The sequence below is a fragment of the Metopolophium dirhodum genome, chromosome 1 (assembly GCF_019925205.1).
Source record: "Metopolophium dirhodum isolate CAU chromosome 1, ASM1992520v1, whole genome shotgun sequence".
NCBI classification, from domain to species: domain Eukaryota; kingdom Metazoa; phylum Arthropoda; class Insecta; order Hemiptera; family Aphididae; genus Metopolophium; species Metopolophium dirhodum.
This window is the reverse complement of record NC_083560.1, coordinates 60,678,248-60,694,111: the sequence shown is the minus strand read 5'-3', so window position 1 is coordinate 60,694,111 and position 15,864 is coordinate 60,678,248. Positions and strand designations below refer to the sequence as shown.

The 15,864-nt window shown below is 27.4% G+C and overlaps 1 protein-coding gene across 1 annotated transcript; it reads left to right on the top strand.

The window, feature by feature from the left end:
• Window positions 1-575: 575 nt before the first annotated feature.
• LOC132940577 (zinc finger MYM-type protein 1-like) lies at window positions 576-3,304 on the top strand. The gene is made up of 6 exons (XM_061008308.1): window positions 576-699; window positions 773-901; window positions 1,272-1,355; window positions 1,608-1,667; window positions 2,043-3,198; window positions 3,244-3,304. The coding sequence occupies exons 1-6, from the start codon at window positions 576-578 to the stop codon at window positions 3,302-3,304; spliced, it is 1,614 nt and encodes a 537-aa protein (XP_060864291.1).
• Window positions 3,305-15,864: the final 12,560 nt, after the last annotated feature.

The following is a 15,864-nucleotide window of genomic DNA, read 5'->3' as shown; positions in this document are numbered from 1 at the left end:
GTGTGGAAATTAAATCAACAATCAATCCATAGAGTAGGTAATAAAACTACAAGAATAAAATATTATAATATTATGTAATAATAATATTAGTGTATCAATTATCATTGGGAATACCGATAACCGAGTATACTGGGGGTCACTGGATATTGTATATTTGTACGTTATAATAATATAATAAAATTAATAGATTACTATGCACACTGACACTATATAATATATAATATATATTATATATAATTGCTCAGTTGGTTGTGCCTTATCATTAGTGGAATTTTCCCGTACGTTGTTTTATTTATAGATGCGCCTGCCGCCTGGTTCGACTGCAAAATTGATACATGCACGATGCACATATTATTATAGCTTATGAGTTATGACTATTGACTAATATTTTTGATTAATATCAGTTATCACATGACTCATGAGAAATTGTTCGTATCAAAATCGTGACAAACTGATCTCTCCTTTATATATTGCACTCTTGCAGTTTGCTGTCTTCAGTCTTGAAGATTTTTGTTTTATTTTATTTGAAGTTTTTATTTCTTTTTCCGTAAAGCTTATTATTTGTATATTTTGTTATGTCTTCAAAAAGAACTTACGATAGTGGCTGTAAAAAACGTAAAGCAAAAGAACTAAAGATTGAAAATCTGAATCTCATTAGAGGTTCTATGAAAAAATTTCTACGAAAAACAAATATTTCTGGTAATTATTACTTGCCATGTGCCCTTGGCCATTTTTTCTTGTTACGAATTACCGTAATGATTTATTATTTTAGAAAATGAAGCATTGACAGACCAGAGTTCAGAAACAGCGATTTTAGATTTGTTGAGTGAAAATGTTTTGGAAAATAATTTACATATGCAAAAAGATAATGTTAATGAAAATAACATTGAAATGAATAGTGGTAAGTTTTTTTTTCTGAAATTATTAAAAAAGGAAATGTGATTTAATTAATGTAGAAAATTCCAAATTGAGTAAATTTTATCATAATATACCAATTATAAATTAATTATTGTAGTATCTATAGTGCAATTTTACTCAATATTTAACTTTTAAAAGCTGTGTTTTAATAATAATAATAAAGCTGTTTTAATGAGTATATTAAAAAATTAAAATTAAAATAATTTATTTTTTAATATACCTTTAACATAATAAGTTACACATGTAGATTTACACCTACTTAACTTACCAACTTAAAATTTACTTAATTTTGTGGGTTTGAAAATTAAATTAAATTTTTATCAATAGCTTATTTAATTGTTGATCATTTTTAGGTAGTGAATTATCTTCAACTTTTAAAATTATAAACTCATTGAAAGAAAATACTGTTGAGGCATCTAATATGGAATCAAATTTTGGTAAGTTTAGAATTTATTTTCAAAGTTTTTATTTATTTAATTATTGAAAATTGAAGTGTTACTCTTACAAAACTTGTAATTTAGGTAGGTTCTCAAATAATAAAAAAAAAATTAAGTTATTATGTATAGATACCTACCTAACTTAATTGTTTGTATAATATTTCATTTATCACAAAAATATGTATTAAAAAATTGTTTGTAACTAAGAATTTTAAAGTTATTTGATATAACTATTTCTATTCATTCTTTTAGAAAACAGCAAAATCCAATCACACAGTTCTATTGAAAGTAATGAGGACTTTAATAACTTAGGTATGTTTTTAGTTTTATTTATAACATAATATTTGATTTCGTATCTTGCTAATTGTTAATTAAACTAACTGTAATCTGTTTTATATTTTTAATGCCTAAAGGTACTACCTATTTTGCCCACCACTATTTATATTTATAAATTAAGAACTATTTTTATTAAATTTTAAGTTGATCAAATGCTAATACTAAGAACATTTAATCGTACTCCTTAGTCTGATCAATTTCAGTATCTACTGATTTATATCAAGAATTAATTTTATATTATTTTTTAAATGTTGAAAATTACGATGTCAAATAGATTTTTCTCAATTAATTTAAAATTTATGATTAGGCAACAATAATATTTTAGTCTTTAAATTTAATTTACCATTATAGGTATTTCTGATGATTTTTCTTTGGATTTGAATTGTGAATTTCCGACTGATCGTGGAAAGTTTCCTGATATTATTAAAAATTCCAATTTAAAAAGACAAATAATTTCGTTCGGTCCTTGCAAACCAAATATCAAATTTCCGCTTAGTACCACGTATTTTGAAGACAGTAAAGACAGCAAAAGCAGAAAATTTTCCGTTGAATATTATTTTACTACAAATTTGTCTGGCCAAAAAATACCCCGAGGCTGGCTCTGTTATTCTATTATACTTGACAAAGTATATTGTGAATCATGTTGGTTGTTTGCAGATAGAAAACATTCTTATTTCAAATCAAATTGGATAAACGGAATAGACGACTGGCAACATTTAACACTGAAAATTAATAAACACGAATCATCTGTGCAGCATATTGAAGCTGTTAAATTACGTACAATTTGGACAAAAAATTTAACAATTGATCAATCAATAGAAATATTAATATCTAAAGAAGCTCAGAAATGGAGGGACATTTTAACTCGTTTAATAAAAATAATTTTATTTTTAACAGCTGGAAACACTGCCCTTCGAGGCAATGAAAGAAAATTGTCTGAAACTAATCCATCTGAAGAAAATTTTATTCGGGCTGTTAGACTTCTTGCTGAGTTTGATCCTGTGTTAAATAGCTTACTACTCACTGAACAATCACGAGTTAAATATTTGAGTTGGAAAATTCAAAACGAATTAATTGAAATATTAGCTACTAACTTGCAACAGTTGATATGTGAAGAAATCAGATCAGCTCAATGTTTCTCTATCATAATTGATTCTACGCAAGATATAACCAAGATTGACCAAGTTAGTTTTATTTTTCGGTACACAATTGTTGATTATAAAGAATCTAAGTTAGAAATCAAAGAATCATTTTTAGGATTTTATCCCTTAGATAAACATGATGCTGAAGGACATGTTAATTTAATTAAAGCAGTTTTAAATACTCACAACTTGGATATTAGTAAATGCAGGGGCCAAGGTTATGATGGTGCCTCTGTAATGAGCGGTTGTTTCTCAGGTGTTCAAAAAAGAATTACAGATATAATTCCTAATGCATCATTTGTACATTGTGCTGCTCACAATTTGAATCTTGTGTTATCAGATATGGCAAAAAGTACACCAAAAATGTTAAATTTTTTTAACATTGTTCAAGATTTGTTTTTATTTTTTAGCAGTAGTGCTCCTAGATGGGCAACTTTGGCCTTAGGAGATGATGTTGCTAAAATAGCTTAAAAAAAGTGTGTACCACCCGATGGGAGTCGAGACATAATGCGGTTTTTGCCCTGAAGTTTCGATATAAAGATGTATTAAAATCATTAACAAGTATAATTTTAACTAGTGATAAAAAAGAAGAAAATAATAGAGCTACAGGTTTGAAAAGAAAGCTTGAATCTTTTGAATTTGTATTAATTCTTTTTATATGGGAACAAATTTTAAGACCGTTTTATTTAGTTTCCAAGAAAATGCAATCAATTGAAACAAATCTTCATGTTGCATGTGAATATTTACAATCGGCTGTTACATCCATTGAAAATCTAAGAGATAATTACGAGTGTCTTGTTAATTCAGCCACAGACTTGTGTAATAGTTGGGGCATACCAGTCAATAACATTACAAAACGAAAAATATTTTCTAAAACGTTTTTCGGTGATTTAGATGGAGATAAACGACACGATATAGCACAAGAAAATCTTAAAGTTAAAGTATTTTTGCCTGTAATTGATACAGCTTTAGTACAACTTAAATATCGTTTTATAGGTTTACAAGAGGTTGTTAATAAGTTTAATTTTTTACAACCACAAAATATGTTACAATTCAATGAAGAAAAACTTGTTAAGGCAACATATGACTTTATTTTATGAAAAAGATATAAGTTCAGATTTCACAAGACAAGTATTATAAATAAAAGAAATATTAACTGATTCACTCTCAAAAATCAAAACTATTAAAGAACTAGCAAAATGCATTTTAGAAAATGATTTAGGATCTCTGTACAAAGATGTTTTAACTGCTTGTGTAATTTTTACATCATTACCCGTCACAGTAGCATCAGCAGAGCGTTCTTTTTCCAAGCTCAAAATTATAAAAAATTATTTGAGGAACTCTGTGGCACAAGAAAGACTTACAAATATCAGTATACTAAATATTGAACATAACAAAACTAAAGATTTGAATATAAATCAAGTAATTGACAATTTTGCCAACAAAAAAGCTCGAAAAAAGAACTTTTTAAAATAATAATAATTTATTTATTTGTAATTTAAAATGAATAATATTTTCAAGTAAATTTTGGTTTTTTGTGTATTATATTGTTTTATACTTTTATGTTTACTAATATGTGTACCTTCCTTTTCTACTGATATTATATCATTTACATTGTACATTTTATCCGATAAGTATAATATATTACGAACTTTTAAGTAAGTTGTACTTATAACTCACTACTTATTTATTTATTTATTGTTAATTAAACGGGCTAGAGCTCAATATTGTATAATATGTGTAATAATCATTGAGATTAAAAATAATTATAATGAGTACATGTATAAATCAAAAGAAGAAACAATTAAGAAATAATTATATTACAATAATTTGAGAAATAGAAACAAAAATGTGAATACTGATAATATCTAGTAATATAATTACAGAAATACTCAATAGTGTGAAAGTTTAAAAAAATTAATCTGGATATCATTAGCTAATTTAGTGGATCTATTTAAAGGTGCATTTTTTATATAGTTCTGATTAAGTGATTGTGAATGATATAATAGTATTCCTGATTTGTCATTGAGTGACATAAAAATATATAAAACTAAGCATTTTTACATAATTTATGTAGTCATTTTACCAATCTATAAATATGTTTTTCTGTAAGCAAGGTTGTTCATATTTAGTATTTAATATTTAGCTTATATTGTGATTGTGTGTATTTAGACACATCTTCTAAGACGTTTTATAATATTTTATTTAGGTACATACTTAATATTTTTATGATAACAATTTATGACATTCATTAGTCATTACAGTGTAAATGCTTAAAAATTAAGTTGAAATTACAACAGTAAGTAATTTATTGCATACTCTTTTATAATGAAGGTTTAATGTTTAAAAAACAATAAGAACAAGAATATTTAGAAAACAAAAAAAATTGACTAGGTACTCTATAAAGAATTTTCTCTAATCAAAGTAAAAATATTTTTTAGAAAAATTATAAATATAATTTATTACAGTAATAAAATTAAGTTATGACAAAATCCCATTAAAAGGGCCCCACAATAAAATTTGCACTAGGGCCCCACAAAGCCTAGTTGCGGCACTGGTCACCAGCGGCGTATTTAGGAATTGCTAATTTTTTTGCCTTTTTTTGGGGGGGGGGGCGTTGTTCCAACGTTAAAATCCAATTCATACAATTATTATAGTAAGTAATAACTAATAGACCATATTGATGAAGGTACCTAAGACTTTGGTAGTATCTTCAGTACAAGAACTAGAGATGTAAGCTCGGTAAATTTTTACCTTGTAAATTTACCGGTGAATTAACCAATTATTTTTTTACAGGTAAATATTTCTTTTACCGAAAAAAATAATAGCATGTGGCACCTCAAATTAAACGTCTTCACGGACTCACGGTGCCAATATTCATCAGTCATAACATATTAATATAATGGAATACTTTATATTATACAATGTACAGGGCCGGCCCAAGGTATTTTGACGCCCCGGGCAATTTTTTGATAGGCGCCCTTAATTTTTGCTCTATAATACATTTTATACTTTTTATATTTACCTACATATTTTGTTTAAAATTCTTATATTGATGGATAGGTTAAGGATTGCAAAACTTATACGGATACAATTTATTTTTATTTTTATAATTAATATGTATTTAGATTATTTCTTTAACCGTATACAATATAATAATTTTTTTTAAATATACATTTTTTTCTAGATTTTAAATCAGCAAAATTTTGTATTGCTTCGTTTAGATCTAATTTAGAAACTATATCATTTTCTATACTGATTAATGCCAAATTGTTGAGACGTTCTTCTGTCATTGTTGATCGAGATGTACGATTGTACGTTTTTATTAACTTCAATTTGCTGAAATTTCTATCGCAGCTTGCAGTAGTTACAGGAATTGTCATCATAATTCTTAAAGCGACCCATAAGTTTGGTAAGGTATCTTGTAATTTGTGTAACGTGCCCCAGTCAATAGGATTGAAGGATGGTGGAAAAAATGTAGATCTTAATAATAAAAATAGTTATTAGTAATTTGATTAAAAATGGTAATATAATAGTTTTAATACAATTTCAATATAATAATTTAATTCATGTTAGTATACATATATATATTTGATTACAATAAAATAATAATTAGTATTAAAAATCTCCAATGGTATATATGGGACCAGTATATATTTTAATTTGTTTATATTAGATTATATTATATTATTAATTTATCTTTCGTAAAACAGTAAATCTTTTGCACTTGGTACAATATTAATATATCTGGCCAAAACCAAACAAATTGGATTTGCCAAATCTCTTTCTACAACCATATCTGTCATAAAACACATTTAGTTTAGTTTTACACATTTAGTTATTTCTAGAATTTCCCCATTTTCTGTCATATCATATAAAAATTGTGCTATATTATTAGTATATTCTTTTAATTTGGATCTCGAGAATGGTTCAGTTAAATTATAATTTGCTGTGCTTATATGTTTTATTAAACATTTGGGTAATTCATCTGGGCGTAATATGTATTGGTGGGTTTCACTTCCGAAGCCCGTTCTAATTCCAACAGGAAATTCTTCTGCTTTTCCCTAAAATTAAAATATTTTTTTCTTATCACCTACGTTATTTACTCAATAACTTATTACTAGGTATATCTAGCTTAGTTATCTTACTATCTTATTATTTCCTTAGCTGGGATTTTCATGATATTTTTTTTTTTTACATCATTTCTATGTACCGTGTACGTATTAAAATTCGGATTTTGATTATACTGTGATCTATTAAAATTCGGATTTTGATTATATTGTGGCCTATTAAATGTACTAGTACTCGGTCTATTATTATTATTATTTGGTGAGTTATAATTATTATTGTGGTTACGATTATCATTGTTAAAATAATTATTCTGCCTATTGAAATTATTGTTATTAGAATTATTTGCTTGTCTACGGGGGTTATCACCTCCGTAGTACTGGTATGCCTCCGATTCAGATTTGAGCTCGATCTCTTCATCCTTAGCAACCTGTATAGCTAATTCTAAGGTGGGTGGCTTCTGAGGTTTTACTATATTCTTTAAATTAGGTGTTAATCCCTTAATAAATACTACTAATGTATGTTCTTTTAACTGATCGCGAATGGTAGTTGCCTGCTCTGTACTCTTATTTTTGGTACTAGCTATGCATAAATTGTAAAATAGTTGTTCTACGCGTCGTGCATATGCACCTACGTCTTCGTTGTTCCTCATTCGGACGGAATTCAATGCTACTTGCAATGATGATGTCAACTGTTGCGGTTCGAATGCGTCTAATAAAATTAATTTTATTCCTTCCCAATCACTAGTGTCCCTATATCGACACGCAGTTAACGCCTGGTCAAACAATTTAGTGTTAATATATTTCATTAATATGGGCAGATCTTCCTTTTCTACGGCGGAACATGCTAAGTCACCTGCCTTAATGAACTGGTATACATCCCTTTCACCAGTACAGGTGGGGATCATACAGGGTGGCTTTGCCTAATGGAATTTTACTAGTCATTTTGGTTTTCCTAACTCGTTTAGTTTCTTCTAACTGAGTATGTACTATCCCTTTCTGAGTCCGGGTACCTATCTTTCGTAATTCCGTTTCGTTGACTAATATCGGTCTTATACTTGTATTCAACAAATTCCTTTCTCTGATAGCGGTTAAATATTTTTCCCTATCGAAATCTACAGAATATTGATACCCTTCGTCTGTACTTAAGTCGATTAATAAATCCTTATTATCGCTACTTGTTGTATCTTTTTATTTGTCAGTTCCCTTATTTAATTCACTATCACTTGTTACTTCAGTGCTTACGGAAACTTTAACCTGATCTATTAATTGAACACTTTCGGTTTCGCTTTCAGTTTGGTTAACATTAATTTCTTTTTGACTCATTAAATAATAGTCATAATAATTTAATTAAATAAATATAGAATTCTAGTTAAAATAGATTAATTTCAAACTTAATTAAAATGTAAATGACACACTAGCGTAAAATAAATTAAATCGTTTATAAATAATTAATTATACAATTAATAGCAACGGTGAATAATAACTAAAATAAATAATTAAACACGTATATCTAACGAATGGACAATTAAACAATAACTCCGTTAATATATTTCCCTATTAAAACCATTTTTTTTTTTTTTTCAATTTTTTTTTTTTACTTACTTAATTAATCAATCATAGGACATCTATACTTAAATAGTGACTCCTACCAACTGTATTAACTAAATTAATTCAATTTTATATTTAACTCAACACTTAAGGACTTATTCCTGCCTTATATAAAATAAATCTCAAACATAAACTCACTGTCTTCAAATAAATTCACAAAATATCAGGACTTACAACTTGGCCTATAAAATTCAATAACTCGACTTCAATTGTCGTAATAATAACTCAAAATTCAATAAAACTCGACTTCAACTGTCGTAAAAATTCAAAATTCAATATAACTCGACTTCAATTGTCGTAAAAATTCATATAAACGGAAGGACTTACTACACGGCCTATAAAATAATTTCAACGAAGACTTCAATGTCTTAAATAAATTCAACAATATAAGGACTTACTTCTCGGCCTTCAAATAAACTCTCAAATAAATTCACAAAACGTAAGGACTTACTACACGGCCTTAATAAATTCCCCCAATATGGACAACAAATGTCCCTAAATAATTCACAAAACGTAAGGACTTACTTCTCGGCCTTAATAAAATATTCAAAATAATTCTAATAAATTTTTCGTAATATATTGTGGAATATATTCAACACTAAGGACTTAACTGCCTTTCAATAATTAAAATATTAAATAATAATTCTCAAAATTATTATAAATAATAAACACGGTTTAATTCAATTAATTGTTACGTAAATCTGGATTGTTGTTCAACCTAAATAATTTAACTATTTATTATTAATCGTAAAAGTTTTATTTAAATATCTAAAATAATTAATTCAATTTTTGTTTTATTTCAATAACTTATTTTTAATTTCAAAATAATTATTTATTTACGCGATGTATTTTTTTATTAAAAAAAAATTATCATTTATTTAAGTTATATTAGTTTAAGTTCTGAATAATTATTTATTAATTTTATTTAAAACAATTATTAATTTATTTATTTAAAATGATTGAATTTAAAAATAATTTATTATTTTATTTTATTTAAATGACTGAAAATTTATTTTAGTTTAATTTAAAATTATTTAATAAGTAAGTATTTAATAAGTATTAAACGTATTTAATAATTATAATAATAATATTTTATTTTATTTAAATGATTGAAAAATTATTTTAGTTTATTTTAAAATTATTTAATTATATTAATAATATTATAATAAATATATTTTATTTTATTTAAATGACTGAAAATTATAAAAAATAAAAATAAAAGTATTATTTTAATTTTATTCAATTGTTCGAAGTTTTATTTTAATATTAAATTTATTAATTAATTTATTCAAATGATTGTAAATTTTATTTTATTTAATTATTATTAAATTATTAAATTATTAAATTACTATTTGTTTTAAAATATTCGAACTACTATTTAATTTAATTCAATTTGATCCTAAATTATTATTTTATTTAAGTTAAAAGGTTGAACAATTTTATAATATGTTTTTAATTAAATCGAAAATTCAAGTTCCACAATTCTTTTTTTTTTTAAACGCGACTATAATATTTTTATTTCCCTATTAATATACTATGGTCATACGCTATACCATAGGAGACGAACAATGACAAATAAAGATAAAGAAAGAGGGATTGCTCGGTAAATATTGGCGTGCGAATTCCGTGCGTAGGCGTGCCAATTCATGCTAATCGCGTGCTAATTATTGGTTATAAAAAATTCGGGAAAATCTTTTTTTTTCAAGGATGGGGGGGGCTGGCGAAACGGTCAAAATAAAGAAAGAAGGATCGCTCGGTAAATATTGGCGTGCGAATTCCGTGCGTAGGCGTGCCAATTCATGCTAATCGCGTGCTAATAATTGATTAAAAAAAATTCGTGAAATTTTTTTTTTTCAAGGATGGGGGGGCTGGCGAAACGTTTCAACAGCCCCCCCAAAGTTTATTGATTATTTCTCATTACATATTGTCATGCAAATTATGATAATAGTCTTGCCAATTCATGCTAATTGCATGCTAATTTTTAGTGAAAAAAAAATCCGAGATTTCAATTTTGGGGGGGCTGGCGAAACAGACGTGTGAAATATTTCACACTACAAGCACTAATGTTTAAGCATAATAGGTATGCGACAGTGGCGCCCAATGTAGGGCTCGAACCCACGACCCCGAGATTAACATACAGGGAAATTTACATTGCTTTTTTAGTATAGAATTAAAGTAAGCATTGGTTTATTTATAAGTTGTTTATATATTTTTTATATTTATACTAGCTGGTCCCGTGCACTTCGTTGCCCGTTATGTACCAACTCTATATATGACTCAAACTTTGTTTAGTTGGTTATTTAATATTTGTTGTATGGTGTTCAAAATGTATCTTAACTTTTCTGTTGCCCGGAATAAAAATTCTGATTCACAGCAGTACATTATCAGGTAGGCAATTTACCTGTGGTAGATCGCGGACCCCGTGCTGTTTGTACGTAAGTGTATGATTTAACTCTAAAGTATCAAAGTTATACTTACCAAGTTTGTCGTTTTTACTTAATTCCACCTACGATCAAGGCTGGGCATTAACGAGTTAAAAAGTTAAAGTTAAGTTGAAAAGTTTATTTTATTTTAACTTTTTACCTTAAATAGTTACTTTTGGCTTTTCATTAACTTAACTGTTAATTTACTAAATATCTTTCCTAATTAACGTGAAATTAACGATGTAATGTTTCATTTTAAGAAGTAAGTTAAGTTATTTTATTTTGTTTTGAATTTTATTATATTTCACTATTTCAGTCTATTTCGTTTTCATGTCAAAAAATATATATCGTAAATTGTTTAAAGTTAAAAATTAATATCATTCCAATCTAACTTAAATGGAAATACTGTATGAAGTATAAACACTATATCCTATAATTTAGTTTTGGGTTAGAAAAAATTAAGTACACTAGCGTTGTATAAACAAATTAACTTTTCTTTAAATTAATAAAAAAGTTAACAAAAAGTGAGTATTAACTTTTAACTTAACTGAGTTAACCTATAGTTAAGTTAACTTTTAACTTTTTGTTATTGGTGCATATTAACTTAAATTAACTGAGTTAAAAAAAAATCATTAACTTGCCCAGCCTTGCCTACGGTGGATTAATATAATCAATTAATACAAAATCCTGTACTAACCTAACCGTACTAAAATCTAATACATAAAAAAAACAAATTTAACCCTTTTTAAATTAGCTTATCTTCTTCCCAGAGGTTTAATCTACCCACAAACATTAATTTATATATATATTGACAAAAGATAATAATACAAATTAACAAACATGCCCGATTATCCAATAGCAACCAACATATTGTACACTATTATTATTTTAATCTGCAACAATAAACTAAATTTTTATTTTATTTTTTTTTTCTGGACAGATTCACCACTGTTGTCTTTTTGACATCCAGATTGCCTACTTTTTCGGTGGATTTTCCTAAAATTTTCTTTCGTAAAAAACCATCTCTTGGCAATTACGAACATCTTAAAAAAAAAACTAGCGTAATCGGTTCAGCTGCTCTCGAGATTTGCCTTAGCAACACATTCAGCGATTCTTTTTTATATTATATAGATAATAATAATAATACCTAGGCAATTTTTATGTAGTATTTCAAGATTATTAACGGTTTATATATTACGGTAGTTGGAGTAAGAAATTACCTTTTTAAGCTTAGTTTTATATTCATTGCTTTTACTCTCTTCACTGAATAGAAAGTACCTACATCGTACATGATCTTCAAAATCATCGTTATTTACATAGACAAAATTAAGTGAAAGAACTTACACATCTAATAAAATATAATGTATATACGATGTAATAAGATGTACTAAACTATTTTCATTCAATATTTTAATTTAATTTAATAAAATGTTCTTATACTAAAAAAAAATAATCGAAGACCTATTTCCTATATAACCAAATAACCTAGAAAAGAGAATAATTGTATTAAAGTTAAAATTGGACTTATATAATATATTAGTAGGAACTTATATATTTTGTTCCGGTTATTAGTCAAAATGCACGAAAAAACGAGCATGGAAATAGTTTGATTAACCTATGGAAGGGGAATAAGCAGTGTACCTTGGATTGTTTAAGACCATTTACGTTTTTGGATAAGGGGCTTCATTTTATATACTACTTTAGGGCCTCCAAGTGTATAGTTGCGCCACTAGTTTCACCACATATTACCTAACCTATTATTATTATTATTTTCACAGTCTAGTTTATAGTTTACACCCCCACAATGATATAAGGTTAACAGGGGCCCATGCTACTGTTCCAAGATTTTTAGTTCAACTTCTCGTTTGAAGCATGTTTACGGTCGATTTTGTTATGTTGCCTGCCAAGATTGGGTCCCGTAACCAGGGGCGTATGGACTAGTTGCTACTCGACAGCGATAGTCTTTTGCCAGTTTCACTTCGTCGGCGACGGCCGCGGCACTAGGTGCCAGTCCCTTATCCATGGAGAATGACGACGACGGCGCGCGTTATTAGCTCACCGGACATCACGATCACAGCATAAGTTCCTATTACATTCCGATATGAAACCCAAAAACCAACCTAAAACAAAAAAAAACGCAGTCGCAGAGCTAAGTGAAAAAGAAGAGCTCATGACGACCATGACTAAATAAATTTATTTAGTAGCGTCGGACAATAAGGGTTAAAGTATTTAAAAAAATATTTAGGTAAATATATTTTATTTTACTGGCATTGTAATTTCAAATTTAGATGAAAGTCAATACTTGAACGGAGGTTACCAATTTTAGTTATTTTGTTATAGTTTAAAAAGTCGCATATACGCTGATAGACCTTTGTTCATAATCGTTTTTCGTACCTATGCAATGATAAAATATCAATGAATTCAAATTCAACACATCCATAATCCATTACAGAACCCACACGACATCTAATGTACAACGTATAGTTGTACTGAGTTGCCTACCATTTACGATTTTAAAGTTTTAACAGACTTTTTTCAGACGGTTACACGGTTACAATACCTTAATATGGCTTTATGAAACTTCTGTTAATGAAATAAAAAAGCTACGTACTCACATGTTATACGTATACCTATTATATTAAATTATAAATAAGAGAATTCCTAAAAAAAGGTTGTTCATGGAATATGATTATTAAAATACATTGGGTGGGCCTGAATTGTTTAGCCAATCCACCGATAGTGCCGCTGTTATTTTTCCAGTCGAAATGGAGTATTTAAAGTAGGTGTTAGTGGTGTTACAATATTTATTTAAACGATAACACGTTTATAATGTAAATAATTTGGTATATAATTTAAATAATATTTTAATAACGTTTTATTTCGAAGTACCTAAAGTCACAGTAGGTGAGTTGATTCCCGAGACCTACGCTTTATGTATTAGTTGATTCCCAGGTCATTATTAGGTATGTACGAGTTCAGAGTTGATTCCCGGGTCATCAAGAGATATTTACGAATTGATTCCCGGCTCATTATATTTCATGGACTCAGGGGTGAATCTAGTGGCGGGGGTAGGGTGGTTATAATACCCCCCCCCCCCCAATAATTGGTTTCTTCACTTTTCAGTTGGCCATTTTACATTTATGAAAAACTCAATAACTTTACATGATGGCCAACTGATAATTTATATACGATTGTGATAGTGATATACTAATATTGACTAGAATCAAGGTTATTAGAATATAGTGAATATACTAATATTATTATATTCTAACACTGTCTGGACTAGAATAATCAATAATACCTATAATTGTCTATTATCGGAAAAATGAGAATAGATTCTGAATGTATATTGATTTTACAACGAAGTGGTCTTTTTTTTTTTGTGTGTGTACACGATAAGTAGTTGAAATAATGCTTCGATTTTCAACTTCAGTATCTTGTTTGAAGGGAAAGTGAATATTGTTGGTGCAATGAGGAGGTCAAAATTTAAAATTCTCAATAGTTTTCAAAAGCGCCGGGAAAAACAACATAAAAATACGTAAAAATTACGAAAATTTGCGAATTATTTTGAGTTAGAAATTCATTAAAAATTTTCTTTTTAAATCTAAGATTTGAAAATGTAATACAAGATTCCTCTTAAATTTGTCTACCTTTATAAAAAAAAAATGTCTACAAGAAAGACAAATTCAATTTTTATGAGCGTTTGAAGTTCATATTTTTACAACATTTGATATTCACTCGATTTCTCATGTCACGATTTTCTGATTAAAAAACGATATTTGAAAATTTCAATGAATGTTTATATCAGCATTTTCTTTACGACATACAATTTTGAAAACAATTTTACTCTTTTTGAGCTGTTTACGGACATTGTCTGTTTTCAATTTTTTTAGTTTTTTTTCTATATATATATCAATAAAATGTTATTTGCTGAGTAAAAAACATGAATATTTAAAGCAAGGCTCCTGATATATTGTTACAATAGCAGTTCAAAAATATTAAAAATACATAGGCACAATTTTTTTATAAGCATTTAAAGTTTGAATTTTGACAAAATGTATCAAATTTAAAATTTAATAATTATTTTGTAGTAAAAAATGTATAAAATGTTCAACTTTTATAGCTAAGAATTAAAAATTTAAAACAAGGTTCCACGTAAATAGGTAAATATATAAATTACTTTATTCACAATAATATCATCAAATGTACTTGGTAATAACTAATAACTAGGGGCCGGAATTATATTCTTTTGCATATTTTTTTTGAGGCTATGCAGTCAGACGGGGGTTCGAAATCTTTACAAATCATGAAACCGGTTAATTAATGGCAAAAGTTTTTTTAGCATATTTGAGAATATTTCAAGATAAAAGAATATTTCGTACAATAAAGAATATTTGAGAATATATCGATTGATTTGTATAGACATTCGATATTTTTTGTTGCAGTGGCGTAAATAATATAAATTATGTGTCCGATAATAGTGATATGATATTGATACACTATATACGTATTATAACTATCATATAGCATGCCTTAATTAGTAATGTACTGAAATATTCTGTAGTAGATAAGAAACTTATAAGTCAGTCAGTACTTAAATGTAAAACAGTTTTTGACATAGAAACCATAGAAAACGATCTAATATTTATTAAGGCCCATTTTCTTGTTCTCGTAACATTCATCAAAAGTTTGGAAAAATCTAATGTGTCTCTTGTTGATTCGATAAATCTAATTGAAAATACAATTGGTCAACTTCAAAAAATACCCGGAGAAAATGGAAATAAAATAAAAATAAAAATTGATCAACTTCAACAAAAAAATAAAGGGCTCATCATTATGAAAAACGTAGCTAAAGTTTTGAATGGAAATAATAAAGTTCAACTTATAGACAATTTTTCACCGGCTATGATGACTGATTTGCAAAATGCTC